General features: G+C 42.4%; 1 protein-coding gene across 17 annotated transcripts in view; it reads left to right on the top strand.

Moving 5' to 3' along the window:
* Positions 1 to 3058: 3058 nt before the first annotated feature.
* The window catches only part of celf6 (CUGBP Elav-like family member 6), a 134437-nt gene continuing 118165 nt past the window's right edge, over positions 3059 to 19330 (top strand). For 12 of the 17 annotated variants that reach the window (XR_013078267.1, XR_013078248.1, XR_013078252.1 and 9 more), the window contains exons 1-2: positions 3059 to 3626; positions 13417 to 13499. Coding sequence is in view for 13 of the 17 variants with exons in the window: in XM_076750808.1 (XP_076606923.1) it covers positions 3377 to 3626; positions 13417 to 13499 (333 nt within the window). In the remaining 4 variants the exon portion in view is untranslated. The remainder of the gene's footprint in view (positions 3627 to 13416; positions 13500 to 19330) is intronic. The other 5 variants (XM_076751821.1, XM_076751455.1, XM_076751043.1 and 2 more) reach the window with 2 other exon arrangements.

The following is a 19330-nucleotide window of genomic DNA, read 5'->3' as shown; positions in this document are numbered from 1 at the left end:
GGGAAGAATGGCCCTGATGGTATCGACAAGGGAGACCCGTTGTGTTTTTGATCCCCATTCAGAGCAAAGAGAGAGAGAGAGAGAGAAAAAAAAACACTGCAGATTTTTTTTTGAGATGGTCTACAAAGACATGATTAAATAGAAAATACATAAATACTCATAACAAAGCCAATACAGTGCCAGATGTTACTGTTAGTTGCTTTCAGAATACAACTATCCCCAAAGACCACTCACTCTGACAGACATCAGGGGTGAAAACACACACACACACACACACACACACACACACACACACACACACACACACACACACACACACACACAGGTGCCTTCAATGTGAATAGCATGTAATCCATCAAAGATGACTTCTCTACTACCAAAAAAGTTCACTGGGTACACTGTGACTCTTCCCACTGGGGTGACACACTACAAATGCATGTGCTTATCAGACTGGATGATATTATTTGAAAAAGGTGGCCACCCCGTTGTCTATTGACGATAGATAAGACTGTTCCTCCGATAACATAAACCCTAAGTAGCTCAGTGAGAAGGCATCCAAATGTCAAATTTGCATTGGTATCAGGGGGGAAAGAAACTGGTCAGCTCAATTACTGACTCCTGGGAAATTGTGTATTTGTTTCATTTTTCATGACAAAGATGTTTTCAGTGTGTACGAATGCACATTGTTGTGCAATTATAGATAGATAGATAGATAGATAGATAGATAGATAGATAGATAGATAGATAGATAGACAGATAGATAGATAGATAGATAGATAGATAGATAGATATGGCAGTTCAAATGTTAAATATTCTTGTGAGGCAGCTTCATTCCACTAATTAGCAGAAGCAACAGAACAAACTATTATGTAATTACATCTTTTTACTAGCCAATTAATTCTGACCTAACAGAGGTTAAGCATGTCGGTTGAATGCATTTCAATAGTAGACATGCCATTTTTTGTGATCCTCCTTTAATCCCTGAAGATGCGCTTTCTGTCCATTTGCCCAATTCCACAGAGGGATCAGAGGTCAGGCTCAGTTACAGAACAACACCTCTGGAGATGTCAGACACTCCACATCTTGCTCAAAGACACTTGAACACGGCAGATCTTATTAGTCTATATGCAACCGTGCAGCCCTCATTAGCAATTCTCATGATAAAGTTGCCACATGCAGTACAATCGATTATTGATACATGATACGGTTCAGATAAATGCCGTCATATCAAGCATAATTACTCATATCAGTATGAGCTGGATTGCCCTTGTATTGATGTTATATTCCCATCTGCACTAATTAGACCTTTCTGTGTACAGAATACACTGTGCGAGTAATACAACACTGGCAGGGCACATGCTCGCTTGCATGAATAACAAAACTATTCTGAAGAGAGCGCCGTTGAATGCATCATTCCTTGTGTGAAGTAAAGGACAGACCGGTCTGGAAATTGTGCACAGCACATAGATAGGGGCCGTGCAAAATTTGTAGTGCAAACATGTATTGTTGAAATTGTAGCTCCAACAATCTATTTCACGGTCTCTGAATGGCAGCGTTGATTCAGCACCACGGACAGTGACACAAGGCAGCTCTGAATCCAGAGGTTGGAGCTGACATCATTTCAAACTGCCGAGTTTTATTCTCTCCTTCTTTTGCTCTCCATCTATTCACATTGTCTGTGTGTAGTGCAGAAAGAGAAACATGTTTGTTATCTTAAATAGTGCAACACTCCAAAGGCTGCTGCGTGTTGCATTCCAACATGCTGCTATCTTTTTAATTATTCACCCGAATATGCCTTTGATCCGCGCACCTGACCAAGCTTCCATTTTCTTTCCAAATCGTTCTTTTAAATGAAAGCAGCTGTGGTTTGAAACCATTGATGAATGCGCTTCATGTCTGAGGTATCTGTGAGCTTACAAAATCCCTCCTGCTATGTTGGAGAAAAACATAAAACATGAAGAAAGATCACAACACATGTGAAGACTTGGAGCATTAGTGAAAAAGGTGCTGGCCCTTGATGACAGAGGTGTGTTTAAGCCCCGTATTAGGAACAGTCTCTGCTGCTGAAGTGTCCTTGAGCAATACACCAACTCTTATGCCCTCCATTTAGGTCTGCTCCATTGTAGTCCGTCATTAGTCTTTTTATGCTTCCTTTCTTCTGTAGATGTGGGTGGGAATTTTGCTAGTAATTTATATTTAAAACGGCTCTTAACTATACCATGAAAAATATATAGTACATTAGTCGAGCACAGTACCATAGAGCAGTGGTTCTCAGTAACCTCAGGATTCACAGCTCTGTTGGTTTTCTACCCTCCCGGATAGTTAATAGCATTCACCTGGCATCTCAGGTGTAAAATAGCCCCTGTTAGATGGTTAGAATGAAAACCAGCAGGGCTCTGGCTCCTGAGGATCAGGATTGAGAACCACTGCTGTAGAGAACATTTCTACAAGGCTTCACAGCAGTGCCTTTCGTGACTGGTCCTCGGGACTTACAGCCCTGCTGCTTTCCTTTCTAAACATCTGACAGGGACTCTGTGTATGCCCAGTGTGCCAGATGAATGCAATCATTTACCTGAGAGGATTAAAGAAAAGAGAAAAATCAGTAGAGCACCTGTACAAAGCGACCAGCGGTGTTATAAGGGCAGGGCTCTACACACTGTAAACCCTCCACGATACAGTAAAATTCATTCAAATTATAAATCCGCACAAATAAAGGATTCATTCTTTAGAGCCACGGGGTTAAATTCTGATTTGTCACTTCATTAGTTATCATTTACAATAAATATTTAAAACTACGGATGTTCAGCATTGCAGTGAGCTGCCATTACAAAGCTGCTATTCCCCCTAGACCAGCGCCAACTGTGCCTCAACTAAATGACCGAACGCAGGAGAAGCAGCACAAACGCTGCCTTTGCACCGTTTAAATGTCCCAAGCTTTCCACTCTACACAAATGTTTGCATTCTTACTCTGCCCTGTGGGGCCCTCAGCCATGCCGCTCTCCCATTGGCTGGGGCCGCGCTCATTATGCAAATGAGGTGGTGGGCGGGGTCTGTTCATAAGAGTACGAGTTGACGTCACGGGCAGAGTGGCAGTTGAGGTGGGTGTGTGTGTGTGGGGGGGGACTTAAAAAATGAAAACACATAGAGCATAAGAACAAATAAATAAGGCTGATTCCAAACAAGGGGGGCTTAGGCTGTGGAGGAAGAGGAGAGAGTGTAGGGAGGGAAAACCGGAGGAGGAGTGGGGAGAGAGGAAGATATAACGGAGGGGGGGGAGTGTGCACTGTGCAGTTGACTACAGAGAGAGAGAGAGAGAGAGAGAGAGAGAGAGAGAGAGAGAGAGAGAGAGAGCAGCTCGCCGGCCCATTGAGGAAAGATGGCTACAGTCACTGCAAACGGAGTGCAGCAAGAGAATGGATTCAGCACCACGAACAGCGCCGGCAGGATGAACGGGCTTACCATCGGCCAGAACACCATTCCAATGAAGGACCACGACGCCATCAAGCTTTTCATCGGGCAGATTCCCAGAAACCTGGAGGAAAAAGACCTGAAACCCCTGTTTGAGGAATTCGGAAAGATATACGAACTCACTGTACTGAAAGACAGGTTTACGGGAATGCATAAAGGTTGGTTATTTTGGTATCTTCACTTTTGTGCTCCTTTAGAAAATGAAAGGGAGTCAGGCGGAGAGGCATCAAAGAGCGTCCCGATTCAGTTTTTGGGGCATGAAAAAAAAAGAAAGAAAAAAAAGTGTGTTAATTTGCAGATGTTTGGGACAGAGTGGGAGCCCCGTAGAGCCTTCACACACACTCACACACACACACACGCGTGCGCGCGCGAATATATGAGGCGTGAGAGCGAGAACACGTGGAAGTGAATGGCTTGCGAGCGCAGGGTTAATTGTTAGCGCGTCCAGCCCATCCACGTGAATACTCCAGCTGAAAACGCCTTTGTGTGTTTACATTGACTCTCATGTGCTGAACGTCCCAGTGAAGGGGGCGGGACAGGCAAGCGCTCGATGCTGGCTTATGTCTGCAGCTGCAGAAATGTCTTCACAACTAAAAATAATAATGAGAATGATGATAACAATAATAATAATAAGAATAAAAGAAAAAAAAAACATTCCGTTGTGCACCACAGAGTCCATTTGCTGCGTATTGTCAGACAGAAATAAATGGTTTCAGGGGAGCGGAAAATGCAAACCATTATCAGGCAATCAGCATCGGTGATTAAGGTGGTGCTGGCATGCTGCTTTGACCTTTCAGCGAAGCTATTATGTAGCCTACTTTTCGGACGTCATTAGCTGTGGAAAATACTATTTACACGGCAGCTGTATTGTTGTGCAGCTCCGTGGGCGGGTTGCAGTCAGGAAGTACAAAGCAGGATAATAGTAGAGGCTGAGATCCAGCATGCATCGTCTTCTCTCTTGTTCTGTTCTCAGCCCCCTCTTCGTCCCTCCTCATTGTCCAAAACGAGCGGGATCAGTATTCACTTAGTAATTAGCCAGGCCAGGGGAAATCAGGGATCGATCACTTCTAATGATAGCTATAATAAAGAGTGCCAGAGTGCGGTGAGGATCTTTTATTTACAGAAAAATCCTGTCCAAGTTCTAAATTCAAAGTCCAAGTCTGGTTTAAACACAACTTACTGCTATGTGCACTATACATATTATATTTTCTGCATGTGCTGTAGAAACAAGTATATTAAAATTAGCCTTTTAATGTATTTCTAATAAGCAGATTTTGAAAGGCAGCATCCACTTGCATTTACAAGTTCTTCTTTTATTACAAGCTTTCAATCGCACTAATTTCCATCAGTGTTTTATTTGATTCTATTGTGTCGAATCTGACAATCATCCAACTGTAATGAGAACTTATTATTATCATCATTATTATTATTACTATTGATGTTGCTTTTAGTGATTTTTTTAAGCCTTTTTTTTGGTAGTGTTTTATATATAAATGTCATTGGAATAGAAATCCAAAATAAGGTCACACTTCCAGCACTCTGTGTGTCATGGTAAGCTTACTGTAGAACCTACAGTTTAATATCAGATAAAGGACAGCGCTCTGTAGAACATCATCGTCACACGGCTGCTGCTATTGTGACTGATAGTATTTTGCAGGTATTTGGGAATTATGTTAAGATTAAGATGTGATTTTAAATCACGCAGGAACACACGAGCAGACGCACAGCCAACACTTCACCTATGCGACCATGTAGCACTGGACTGTCAGTTCACTCTCAGTAAAAATAATCCATTTGCAAGGCAGGCAAATTATGTATAATATGTAAGTCAGTGGCTACAGTTCATGATCTTATTGATCAGCATAGTCAAAGTCAAGCGCTCTTGAGGGAGAAACGAGTGTGGGCTCAGTGTTGCTTTCTTGTGTGTGCAGCCCTGAAGGTCTCCATGCACCACCTGTTCCTCCAGCCATCAGTCACTGGCGCTCAAGCTGCTCCTCCTCTTTCCGGTGGTCCTCTTTGGAACCAAATGATCGATTAAAACAATATTTCTGATGTTCGTGTTGTTTACGCCTGTCCTCGACCAGCCCTGAATGTCAACACTCTGGAGGATGGTTTCCTCTGGAAGGATAATCCTGTTCCAAAGCCAGACTGTATGCCCGTTCAAATCATCCTCCACCAAGGCCACTCTCATGTATGCATTATGCCCACTTCATCCCGTGTGACATTCAAAGTCACTTTGGGAGCACGAGCGTGCACTTTTAATAAGATTTCACCAATGCATTATATGGATGAGTTTTTCTTATTGGCCACTCACCTAAACCAGTTCAGTGCCTCCTGCTGCGTCGATGTGTGATATCTGTGGACTGAAGCAAGACAGTACAAGAGTAAGAAATGGGATTAGTCTCGTTAACAAAACAGAAGAAGGTATAGTGTATAATCGGGTGTGCCACTCAAGGAGAGCTTTTAAAACACTGACTGAAAGCCCATTCTGAAACGGAGAGAAGTTTTTGTAGGGGAATTAAAGGTAAAATTAATTACTTACTTAACTGTCCTTGAAAATGCTACACGAAGTTTGTTCAGACTGAATGCTGCTGTGAACAACACACTAAGGTCAGTGCTGCAGTCTTCTATATAATCAGACTTCTAACTTTGATATTAAATTGTGATTTCATTTGGCTCAAGGCCCACTGGCTATTGTCTGGAGCTTTAACTGTATGCACTCGGCTTCATAACTTCATAATAATAATAATGATAATAACAATAATAATATATTGCTTTACTTTTAAACATTTCTTCGTCTTTTAGGCTTCATGCTGAAATGAAACGTGACAGCGAAGTTTATATTTGTGAAAAAGTTTAGTTTTTTCAGCTCTCTGTATTTGCGAACAAATACTCTCAGGTTTAAGATATTCAGACATGAAAGCTGCACAGTTATGAAACAGTGACACTGTGGCTGGAGCATGGCTTGTTACAGTCTCCAGATGGATCGAGGCTTAACCGTCAGCATCATCAGTTCCTCTGGTTAAAGCTTCCATTGAGTTTCCTCAGCATGTTGATATCTCAGAAATCAACGGCATGTAACCGCTTCAGCGTTCCAGGATGTCGGTTAAATACATAATTCAAAGCAATAATATATAACAATATAATAATTGTTATTGAAAATGGATCACAGGACTACTTGTTTGTTAAATGGGTCACATGCTGTAATGAACCCACAGAGAATTATCACATGACTCTGCAGCCCCCCCTCAGCTTGATGGAGTGCTTTAGCATCTTTCAGCTCATTGTTTTGGTTTTCTGACTCAACTTTACTGTTTCGCTTCACTCTCAACGCTGTCATTGATTTTGACTTAAGCAGACAGATGTTTTCCGTGAGATAACTCTTAAAAATTAAGTATAGCCTTCTTGCCCAGCAGGAAGTAACCTACAGACAAAGTTAGTGATTGGCTATTGAATGTTTTGGGGGCATTTGGGAGGTAAAGAAACATACATTTTCCTCACAGAAACAGAGCTACAAGAAGAGTGAATATTGGCCTTACATTCATCAGGTGGCCAGAAACACCAAAAACACGATGAATGCTTATGCTAATGCTCCATGCTTACTCGCTAATAAATCAAGTTTGCCTAATCGACTTAAAGTGTGTGTTGGGTCACAGTTAGTTTTCTGATGCTGCCAGGGGCCAAATAAAGAGTTCTCACAGGTTTAAAGCAGATCTCTGAACAGTGAAACGAGTCTCAGTTTGCTGTGGCTCCATCACACTAATACAGTAATAGATCATATTTGTCCAAAACCTTGATTGGATGAAAATGAACCCACTGTACAAGTATTACAGCCTCAGGCTGAAATTAAATTATAGTTGAAGACTTTATGCTACTCATCTAATGCGTTTCATCCTTCCCACTGGCTGGAGGTGAAGCCTGGGCATTTGACCTCTATGCGTTGTTCACATCATGATGTCACATGCAGGTAGTTGATAGTTTGGGTCACATGACAGTCTCAGACTCACGGCCACCTGGTAGAAATCCCTCGGCTGAGTGTTGACAACAGTTCCTCACAACTTCACAGATCTGTACAACTCACAGTGCAGCGAAAAGCTTGATTTCCTGATGTTGTACCGCGTGGATGAATGGGATTAATCTACAAAGACAAGTGCTGTGGCTGTGTAACTATCATCAACAATGTAGCAGAACAGACCTTGAGCCATTCCTCCGCCTCTGCACAGTAAGGTTTTGCAGCAATCTTTTGTCCACAGTAAATGTACAGTACTGCATGGTGGTTCAAAGTTTGTGCAGTAGTTTGAGTTCTGTTTGGTTCATGAAAATGCATAAAATGCCAGTGGACAGTGGCTTGCTGTTATGTCAAAGCCCAGGAGGCTCCCAATGTTGTAACATTTTCACAAATTCAATCCACATTTTCGTCATAAACGGTAACACAAACATTTTTCACAGCAGAGCAGCAGAAGAGAGGGGGAGGATGTAATCAGCTTGGCTCCATGATGCCTAAAAACATAAAGTTCATAAAGATTTAGCGCAGTGCCATAAATTTAGTTTGACTACTACTTTGAAATCCCTCTTTGAGCTTAGTTTGTGGTTGAGAAAGATTTGATTTGTTTCGGATAGATGATGTATATGGCTGTTGGCATCAGTTAGTAAACCGTACCTAATGGATGATTTGCAGCACTACCTTTTTTCACAGCCCGAGTCCTGTGACACAGAATTGCACCATAATTATGGATTTAAGGGCAGATCAAAATATGTCACGTTTGCTCATGACTAATTCATGTAGATTGTACTGCATCAGGTTGAACAGATGTTTTGTGCTTTGAGAATTCGTACTTTGGACATTTAGGGTGTCTCCAGGGACTTGCTCTGAATATCAGGGGAATTTTAGGTTTTGTATTTTCCTGTACACTTCAGAGGATTAGTGGGATTTTATGCTGATACCTATTCAAAAGCATTTTTTAAAAAAAATCTGTTTCTTTTAACAGATGATTATATCCTGCCTCGTAGTTGTTAGACACTGTTGCCTTTAATGTCGGTTTGATAGTTTGTGTGTCGTCAGGGAGCCTTATACAGCGCGTGGGATGACTTGACACTATTGGCGGGCACGGTGCTCGTCAGTGTGCGGTGCAGCCAGGTCGTGCTGTTTAACATCCATCATTTCGCTGAGCACTACATTATCATAATACTTAGTGTCAGTGCCAGAATGCATGCATTGTTCAGACATGCTGAATGTTAGTGGGGGGCAAATCTTTTGCTTGAGTAGCGTTATCTATCAGTCCGTCTCTGATGCTGAGAGGAGGGACTCTGAGCTGCACCACACAGCCAGGAGGAAGAGATACAAAGAGTTGTTAAATATCCTCATCCATTCTCCTCTCCTTGGTAGGTCCATGCAGTGTAATTGGCTATAAATAGCCTGCCAAATTGACATAAAAACCCCTCTCAGGCATTAAAATGTCAAAAGTAAACCACAGTAGGGCACTAATATCTAATTGCAAATGACTCATAGAATGTAGCAACAAATCCTTGAAAGTGTCTTTTCAATTCATAGACAGTTTTGTGGTTTTCTGTGAAATGCAATTCTGTTGCTTTTTGAAAGAATAGTTTTGAGGCTTTTAGGAACGGCCACGAGGAGTTACAGACCCATGTTTGTATTGGTTTTATCCACAGTACGAGTGTTGTAGAGGAAGCGTTGGACAGTGATTGGCAGCTTGTGTAAGTTGAGTGACAGGCGTAGCTTAAGTCTACAGATGACCTCTTTGATCATTAGAAAGGGGGCTGTGTGTGAACCAGACAGCTCACTGCTCCGAACGGCTCCGCTCCGAATGTAGATGGACGGAACGACTGAAAGACAGAAAGACGCTCTGCGGGTTATCGTGTTGTTAACAGAGAAACGTGAAGCGGTGAATGAATCCCCCCATCCTATTTGTCTCAGTGCCTGTGAGAGGGTCAGGCTGCCACGCTGCGCAGCATCCAGTTGTTTTACTTTTTTTTCCTTCTGCTTTTTAGGAAATTAATTTGCATTCTTTTCCCACTTTAATGAACATTCTTGCATCAGGCGTGCGAGGAGACTGGAGGAGCGCAAATTGCTCATCATTCATGAATTCGGTGGTAATGAATTGAAATTTTATACAAATTTGTTCTGGAGTTATTTCAATTACAGGTATCTGACGCCTTTAAAAAAAGCACAATTTACTCTTAATGCCTGGATGCATGCAATTGTGAGCACATACTAATTTCCATTTAAAAACAAACTGTTAGAAGAAGCATTACGGGGGGAAAGTTCTTTAAGTAATTACCTGAAACGTGTCGAGAAAACGTGAAGACATGTTTCACATTTCCTGCGTTCTCTTTGAACTAGTTTGCAGGGTTTACTTTTTCATTTGCTTTAAATATAATTTGGCGAACTTTTGTCCCTCACTGAAATTATAGTGTGGTAAATTGTCTTTGATTACCAAAGTATTATTTTCACCCCACTTAACCTGATGCCACCAGTCCTTCTGTTGAACCACCAGCAGAGCTTATACCCTTTATTTTGTCCGTGTCCTCCTGCACTTCTTCTTCCCATTTAAAGCATCTTCTTTTCTCCAGCCTTTGCTTAATATTTGCTTCATTCATACTTTAATTCACAAAGGAAAGTTGAAATGTTACCTGAGTTATGTGCTGAAAAAGAATATTGTACATCTTAACAGCAGTGTGAAGCATTAAAAGACAAAACTTTTTTTTTTTTTTTTTTTCATATTTTACCCTTTTACTGCAAATAATCTGTATGTTACTGCTAAAGACTTACAAGACTTGCTTCAGTTCCTTAAGTTATGTAATACATCACAGTGAACATCGTGTCTGCTTTTGTTGTCAGAGGTTTTCTTTCCAATCACTTTGCACATTCTGCTGCATTACCACACACCAATGAAAGTAGTGTATTTTCGAGAGGTCCATTTGCATGATTTTATATAATACCAAGGGGACAACAATGTGGGATAACTTATAAGTATGAATGTAATCCCATGCCAATTAGTCAACTTAAAATTTTAAGATGACAGCCCTAACCTGCTACCAGCTGCTACATCCTTGTTACCTCCCTTGAAACAGTATCATGGTGTCTCTCCTCATGTTCTCCAAGCTGAATGCTCATCTGTTCGACAACTGGCTTTCTCAATCACTGACTCCCATGGGCTCAAGATGTCCCCTGAGCCAGCACTGCTGGATATGAAGCTTTACTAAAGTCCTGCCGATTTTCCACCACAGCGAGGAAGCACAGGCAGCCATGCAGCTGGCCTGAATATTAAAGGCTAAGCGACAGAAAAAGCCCAGTTTAACAAGTCATTTGAACTAATAGTCTCAAATGCTATTTTTCTTCAAGCGACAAATCTGCAGTGGGGGAGTTGGCTTCACTTGTTTTAGATGCAGTTTAACTTGCTTTAAGCAAACTGCTGGAAAAAATGGACAGTGGTGGAGGAACCGCAGATGATTTAATCAAGTATCACACAATAATAAAATACTCAATAACAATTAAAGGTTCTGCATTCAGCATGTTCCTAAAGCAAAAGTAAGGAAGTATTTGCAATGAAGTAGTTTTAAAATATCAACAATTAAAGTAGTCATGATGCAGGAGGGGCCCGGTTGTATTATTGGATCTTTATTATTGATGCATTAACTGGAACTGATTTTAATTACTTCATAAACTGCTGGCTAGTTAATGCATTATATCCTATAAACTGCTAATGTGTTTTGTGCGTAAAATCTTACTCTGAAGTAACTAGTAACTATAGTTGTGAATGTATAATAATAAATGTAGTATCACTGAAACTAAACACGTTTTGAATTGAGGAGAAAAGTAAAAAAGTGAAAAGATGAATGCATGAAAATGTTTTCTGAAAGAACAAAACCACTTCACCCCAGAGTGTGTTTGTTCCAGTTTCATGCTCAGATGGACACTTTTTGTAGTTTCTGTTTCATTGAAGGACCCAGGAGTCCAAAGCTGCTGTCCAGAAAGGACAATGGTCAAATAAAACTTTACTGGTAAACTTTGTCGAGAAAAGATAAAACACCATCACTGCTGCGTGACTTTCATGACACATTTTTAAACTCACACTACAGTAAATGCTGTGATGAAATCTTGTCAAGATATATATCAGATATATATGTACTAAACTTCTTGGGAATATGCAGCAAGGCGGCACAGTGAAAACCACCAAAAGAGGTTAGGGCAGTGGCAGATGACTGTCAGCAGCAGCCCACAATTCCCATAAGCCTTTGCGAGCACATGCCCCCCGGGAGACCTCGGCTCGTGTCCTACAGTTTTGTAATGTCACAAAAGGATGAAGAGTGTTTCCCCAGGCTCCAAACTTTTCTGCTTTGCTGTGTGGCATGCTGTTTCATCAGTGTCGTTTAGGTGATTTTTCCTCTTGAGTAACTGCCTAGTTGTGGAGGTGGGTGAAGGTTGTCGTGAAAGGGAGCTCTCTTGGCCGGGCGCCAGAGTGCATTGCTGGGTTTTCGGGGGCGATGGGTGCTATGTGCTGCATGCCGGGTATCATCTGTGTGTGTGAGTGTGTGTGTGCAAGTGTGCGTGTCTCTTTTCTCCCATGGGAATCCTTGGCAGCAGGTGTGACATGTAGTAATGGGAAATTATGCTGCACAGTGCAAAACCTCTTCTGAACGGGGTCACCCACTGTCAGCTCTGCCAAGCGCGTAACAGAGCAAGCGCTCACCCTTTAACGAAAGCCATCACATTTTTGTTAGGGACTTATTTATTGATGCATATTCATTCTGATTTTTCAAGCCCACAGAGATGTGTGAGGGCTCAGTTTCAGCTCATCACCAGAGGATTTTGATTACTTGGCAGCTAAAAAAAAAGAAAAAATATGCATGCATATGACTTTTTCCTTCTGTGCCCCGTTCAATAACTGTGAAAGTGATTGTTCATCGGAGAGCAGTATGCATATTTCTTTGTACCTGAAAGAAAATAATAGCATCATATCTGGGATGACTAAGCATTTTCCATCACTATTCCCTTTAAGCTTAACTCCAGGAACACGCCAGTTTTGACACCTGTATGTTGAACATTGTTGCTGTGTTATTGATCTCAGCCCATTTCACTGTATTGAACTAAATGGGGAAAAAAATGAGAGGCAACAATGTAGAAAACAAAAACAAAATTGTGTGAAATTTGAATCTTATTTCTCAGTTAGCATGTTATTTTCTCTCAGGGTGTACAGCTATTAACTTCAGAGAGCCACACTCCAAATTGTGAGCGGATTATATGAATTCCATTTTAATGTAATACATGTTTTTCGGCCCTCGCTTGTAAAACTCCAGTAAAGTCTTCTGCCGTGCTGTGGCTTGCGTGCATTGGAATTACTTCAGTGAAATCACAAATCTCTGGGTCCTTTTGGAAGGTTACAAAGTGGTCTATGGAAGTCGACTGCAGGAATGCTTAATCTTTAAAAAACAAACATTGCTGGAGAGGCGTTAGGCTGGCTTCACATGCTGCGTTTAGAATAGACTTTTATGGTACAGCTATCCAGTGAAAATGAAGATTTGCATTGGAGAGTTCACATTGTGCGGTCTAAGTGGGCTTACATAAAGATGACAGAGATAGCTGGAGTTAATCTTCTTTTAATCTGCTATATAGCTTGTGCTCTTACCTTTTACAATCAGCATTTTTACATTTAGACAGTGTAGTTGATGGGTACTAAATGCTGAAATCCCTCGATCATCATAATGACACCGACTTTATACTTGGATTTTCTGTTTTGTGGTCTCCTATAAAGTCCTGAAGACTACTTAGCATCCCAAAAAGCACAACATGCCATAAATATTCCCTTTAAGCAAAGCCATAAATTCTCTGTCACTGCAACACTTCTTCTTGCCATTAGTAGGATGTAGCTGTGAAAGCATTGTCTGGTGGAATAAGTCTGTCTCTCTTCTGTCTCCCTCATACTGCAGGATGTGCCTTTCTAACATACTGTGCCAGAGAGTCAGCACTGAAGGCCCAGAGCGCCCTCCATGAACAGAAGACTCTGCCAGGGGTAAGTGGCCCTGATCTGCCCTCTGTCATAGGCTACAGCCCCTGGGGCAGCCAGCCTGGCATGGGAACCTACATTAACATAGGAATCATATCACCCTTGCGCACACACACATACGCGCACATGCCGAGGCGCGTAGGGACACAGTATACATTAAGAGGCACATTCAGGCACGCCGACACACACACAGATGGAAACAGATGGAACAAGTCACTCATACTTTCTCAGATTCCCTCTCAGCCTCTACTTCTTGCTCATGCTCACACACAGGCGTTCATGCTCACTCACCTATACACACACACACACACACACACACGCACGCACACACACGCAGACGTACTAAAAGAGCGTTAGTGGCCTATCTCACCTTGCAGTGTCTTATTACACTAATCACCCCGGCGGAGATATTTGATAAGCGCTCTTTCATAACAGCCCGTGCCGTCCTTCCCCTGTCCTCTCGCAATATGGCTGCCGCAGACACTAATTGCCTTGAGGAATCCCACTCTCATTATCACATATAATCAAACAGTAAGTATAAACAATCATTTTTACCATGTATATCACCATCTGGTGTTTTTGTTTTAATTCTCTCCCCTGTTTTTTTCCCCCTCGTCTTCTATCGTTTTGCCTTTGGCGGGCGGGTAACTTTTTCAATTAAAATAATGGCCTGTTAAAACGACACAGGTAAAACGAACCCAGTAGTGGGCTCTTAAGCCCACCCAGGAGGAGACCCTCAATCTGGGATGAGCGTGAGCTCGTGGTGTCTATCTGTACTTGATGTGTGTGAGGGGGATTCGACTCTCACATCAGGGGAATTATCGAGGTGTGATTGAATTACGCCCGCAGGTCCCTAAGAAGGAGAAACTGCTCTAGTGCCCAGGCTCCTCACTGCCCCCTTCCACTCCCCCTTTTCCTCCCACCGCATACCAAGACACCCTGTCAGGAAGGAGCTTTAATCAGAGCCTCGGGATATCCATCTGAATCTCTAGGGACGGAGAGAGGTATAGAGACAGAGGGAGATAGGAGGGAAGAGACAGGAATTAGAAGAGGAAGAAAGTATGCGTATGGATTGGTTTGACAAGGGGGGGGGGGGGGGGGGGGCAGAGGTGTTTGACTGTTGGGGGGGCTTTTATTGTTCCTCACTGTTGGGTTAATCAGTTGTTTGCACTTCACTGCATTTCATTGGTACTTCACTGAATGTTAGGCACATCGGTACACTGCAGCAAAAGAGGCCCTGAGAGACCGGGCTCCCTGGCTCGTTACTGCCTCCCGCAGCTTCATAATGAGATGATTGTCATGATGGTCCTGGATAGGTGTTCCTGTCTTTATTGCCCTCATGGAGGGACATTCTTGTTTGTCTTCTATCTAGAAAGAGGTTAATGGCATGTTCTGTGGGGTTTGAGTAAACATTTCCCCTGTACAGCTCGCAGCGAGGGGTCAGTCCTGCAATCTCAGGCTGAGCACAGCCTGCATACAGAGGGCTAATAAAGATGTTCTGTCTTTCTGTGTGTGTTTGCGCGTGTGTGTCTGTGTGTGCTGATGCGTGCATGAGACTCAGAGAGAGAGAGAGAGAAGTAGAGTTGGAGGGAGACAGACACAGACAAAGACAGAGAGAGGTGACACTTCTGGACAAGCCTCATTGTCATTGTCAAGGCCTGATGGTTTGAAATGCTCTGTTGTATAATGCTGCCCTCTCAGTGGCTCCTCCACACACCGTTGCAGACATGATTGTGCAGTCCGGTTGTGGCTGTGTGACTGTCAGGCAACCTTAATGCAAATTTTGTTCCAATGAGACATCTGGCATTTAAAAAGCCTTTCTCTCAGAAGATGATACATGAAACAAAATTAGGGTAAAAATGTTGGGTCAACAAAATAATACCAGAACATTAATTGGACGCAGGTAAATCACAGTTTCAATGGCAGCTGCACTGTTGCGTCATATGAGGTAAAATGCAAATGAGAGTATGTGTTAGCTCTACAAGAGCTCTGAGAGTCATCGGCCAATTTCATTGTGTTTATCCTTTTCCCTATATGTGGATTAGGTTACATCAAACTATGCCTTCAGCCCACAGTACCAGGATGAAGTCTTTATATGGCTTCCTCACATAGTTCTAAAAATCAGTGTACTTTTCCACAAAGCTCTGGAGCACTGAGAATACTTGATTTCACTTAATTAACTCCCAGGTTTGATCCAGCACTTTGCAAAGGTTTATTCAAAGAGAGCCTATAGGTGCGGCCGCTGCTTTAAAACATACAGGAACAAATCAACTTAAAGTACTGTGATAACGTCTCAAGTGTCGTACACACAGGACGTACAGGACAGTGTATGGGCTGCAGGTCGGAGTGTTCAAACAGGTGATGGAGCAGGTGAAGCAGAAGCCGTGGATTCCCTCTTTCTTTTGCTATAACATAACTTTTTGATTTATGTTATGTCTTATTTGTCCATGACCAGCAATGTAATCTGCATGTGATTTGCTGTCATTGCTAAAAAGTAGCTAGCACAGCAGGTTGAGGTAGCTAGCTACTAATAAAGAAGGATTTATTGCTTCAGCTGACTTTCTGCAAAGGGATGTAATTGTTGTGTATTGCAACATTACAGATTTGAAGGGACAAATATCTAATTTGTGAGCACAAAGTATTAATTTGAGAGTTAAAAATGACTTATTACCTCCTCCTCTAGTCTCACTGCCTGCATAAAGATGTGGAATACAATCAATTTTTTTTTTCACCGATTACGCATCAAAAGATTTAGCAAGAAATGTTTGCTCTGAAAATGAGATCTTCTCTTCATGAACTGGGTCCACGTCATCACAGTTGAAGGAACATGCACACGCCACACAGGCGTCTCAGTCAGAGTTCTGTATTACTGCCGACGTCCTTCATGTGATGCTTCCATTGTTACAAAGCGTATTTGTCTCACTTTTCCTCCACAGTGCAGATATTTTCACATCAACACACTGTGTGCATTTCACAGAAGGAGGAGACTATAAGTTTAGCAGTGAGACAGAGAGGAGGCAGAGATATTTGTGTATGTGGTCTCAGCAGGAAGCTACGACTCTTACATCATCTCCAGATTGGCTGTGAATCTTAAATTTTCCATAATTCGCATTCCTTTATTTACTAAGTCTTGCACTGCGCGTACCACATTTGAATTGCCACCAGGGAATCCGGCTCTGTTTGTTGTGGCTGAAGCGAGCTTTGTTTACATTGTTTGATTAATTGCATGTAAAGAGCATAATGAGCTCTTGATGTCCTGTGCATCCGATCCCGCTGTTACAGTTTGTACAGTAAATGTAATCAGAGATTCAGCCTCTTGCCCTTGGTGAGCTCATAATGCTGTTGTGTTTCCACGCACATTCAGCATTTTCCACGAAGCAGGGTACCATGGCAGTGTATGTGGACAGGTTAGGTCATGCCTGTGAATGATTTCTCCCCGGATCTCATTAATTCCTGGGACATTTACATGCAGTCTTGGGACGAGGAGTAGTTTATGAACAAAGCATTAAGATTTTCTTTCTAGCTCAAGACAATTTATAACCACAGGTAAGATGTTGATTACAGTAAATAGAGTCCTGATGACCAAATACTTTTCTTTGATTGCTTTTAAACTTCATGGCAATCATTATGTTTTTGTAGCGCGATCTGGCAATAGAGACAGTAATAAATAATATTTGCAGTTGCTGCTCCAAAATGTTATTTACGACTTGCTTGCCAAATAGCCTCCCAACATGCTGCTGTTGGAGCTACGAACCTTCAAATGAATTCCGCTCTCTCCTTTCAGGGCCACGCCACTCCTCTCAGGCCAATTAGCTCCTGGTGTTCACATGTAACAAGCATGCTAATTGGGTGCTACTGAAGCCCAAAAGCCAATTAAAAATGTCTAGGAAAAAAAAAAAAAATCCAGCTTCTCTTTGTTTCTCATTCACTTGTGCTCTCTTCCTCTTCGTACCCTCCCCCATTGCCTAATCATATCTCTCCCAATTTCACTCCCCCACTCTCTTTTTCCACACTTTTTCTGTGGAATGTGCTGAGTGTGGGGTGGCAGCCCAACCCTACACTTGTCATTTAGGTAGGGGTTTCTTTGGAGAGATCCACATTTCTTGGTTTCTGAGTGAAAGTACCAGCAGCACCTGACCCCTGTATTGATGACGAGGCAGCCAAGCGCAACCGTGAAGAAGATAGAAGAGAAAAAAAAAAACTTACCGACTGAAGTGTTTCTCTTCAAATTTGAAAGGGTAAGCTTGAGGGTATCAGCTTCCACCAAAGTGAGGAGCAAAATGTTTGGGCTTCACACATTTTTTTCTTCTTCTTCCGTGCATGAAAAGTGCAGAAAATTGACTTCAGCGTGTGTCACACAAAAATGGGTCAGGGGAAGATTGTGCAACACCAGTATTATGTGTCACTAAGCACACTGCCATGGACCAATGCATCCGTGTTCTTGACACTCTCTCCCTGCATCACACCACAGATGCGGCCACCGTAGACCTGCCATATGTCTATGTCTGTGTCTCGCTGCACGCTGAGAATAAGCAACCAGCATTTTTCCCCTTGTCATTTTTTACTCTCCTAAAATCACCCAAGCCTTAGATAGGCAGCGAGCATGAATGCATAACAAAAAAAAAGTTTCATTTGTGTAAATGTTCTCCAGCAGTTTGTTTATTTTAGTCTTTATTAAAGCAGACTTTTATTCACGGAAAAATCGACTTGTCTACAGTGACTTCTCAGGGGAATTTGTGAGGTGCTAAAAGATGCAAGTTCATGCATGCATACAAATAAACACAAAAACACTCATGCATTCAACTGCATGCCCTGATATGTGACATTTGCACTGACATGCCTACCCTGCTTTCATAATTCCCATTTATCTCGAAAACATGTTAATTGATATATTGAGCAGTGAGAGTGTGTGTGTGTGTGTGTGTGTGTGTGTGTGTGTGTGTGTGTGTGTGTGTGTTGACGTGTCAGGGCATCTTGTCAGAGGACATACTGAGCCCCTCTCCAGTGGGTCCACTCCTGGACAGACATGCTGTAGTTTAAACTAATTATTCAGGCCACACAGGCCCTTTACCCATTCTTTTAAGGGACAAATTGCATTCTGTTGCCGATCAATTTGTCCTCCGTGCCAGATTTGTCAACCTCCAGCGGTTGCCATTATGAAGCAAAAAAAAAAAGAGAAAGGCCTGGGAACTGGACGTGAGACCTCTGCAAAGGCTCCCCCTGCTCTCCTCATCATCAATTACGTCTATATCATTTTCTTTCTGCTGCCCGCTTTAGAAAAGAAATTAAAAAGGGCCATTGTTTTTCTAATCCCCCTGGGATGAAAGCATTTACTACGCTGCTGCACCGTGCACGGCCATCCTGCCGATTAGGGAGTGAATGGAATCACAATCGAGGGATGCACTCGGCATTGTCTCCTATTATGTGGCTGGTGGCCCTGAATATTGTGCAAAAATTAATTTCGTTCCATCTGATGGGATTTTCAACCTTGGAGAGTGCGAAATGTTAATCCTGGCAGGCAGGCGGGTGGACATCGTGGAATGCCTGACTGTTTTACTGGCAAATGTGGACAGGGTGCAAACATAGTTGACTGTGAGAGAGCCCTTAACCAGCCCATAAAGATGGCAGGCCAGAGGCGCCGGACAAATGAGCAGGAGACATAGTGCTTTTTAACGGCCACCGGGCAAGAGAGTTTTGGTGTTCAGAGGATGGCGACAACAAGGTCCATTTGTCCTCTTGATCTTAAACATATATTGCAATACAGTATAACAGGCTGGTGCCCAGGTTGTTCAGGTGAAAATACCAGCTTCTCACTTTATTGAAAGATAGGTTCATGA

Source organism: Chaetodon auriga, chromosome 1, assembly GCF_051107435.1.
Source record: "Chaetodon auriga isolate fChaAug3 chromosome 1, fChaAug3.hap1, whole genome shotgun sequence".
Classification (NCBI taxonomy): domain Eukaryota; kingdom Metazoa; phylum Chordata; class Actinopteri; order Chaetodontiformes; family Chaetodontidae; genus Chaetodon; species Chaetodon auriga.
The sequence above is the reverse complement of the archived record's forward strand: the minus strand, read 5'-3'. Positions and strand labels throughout refer to the sequence as shown.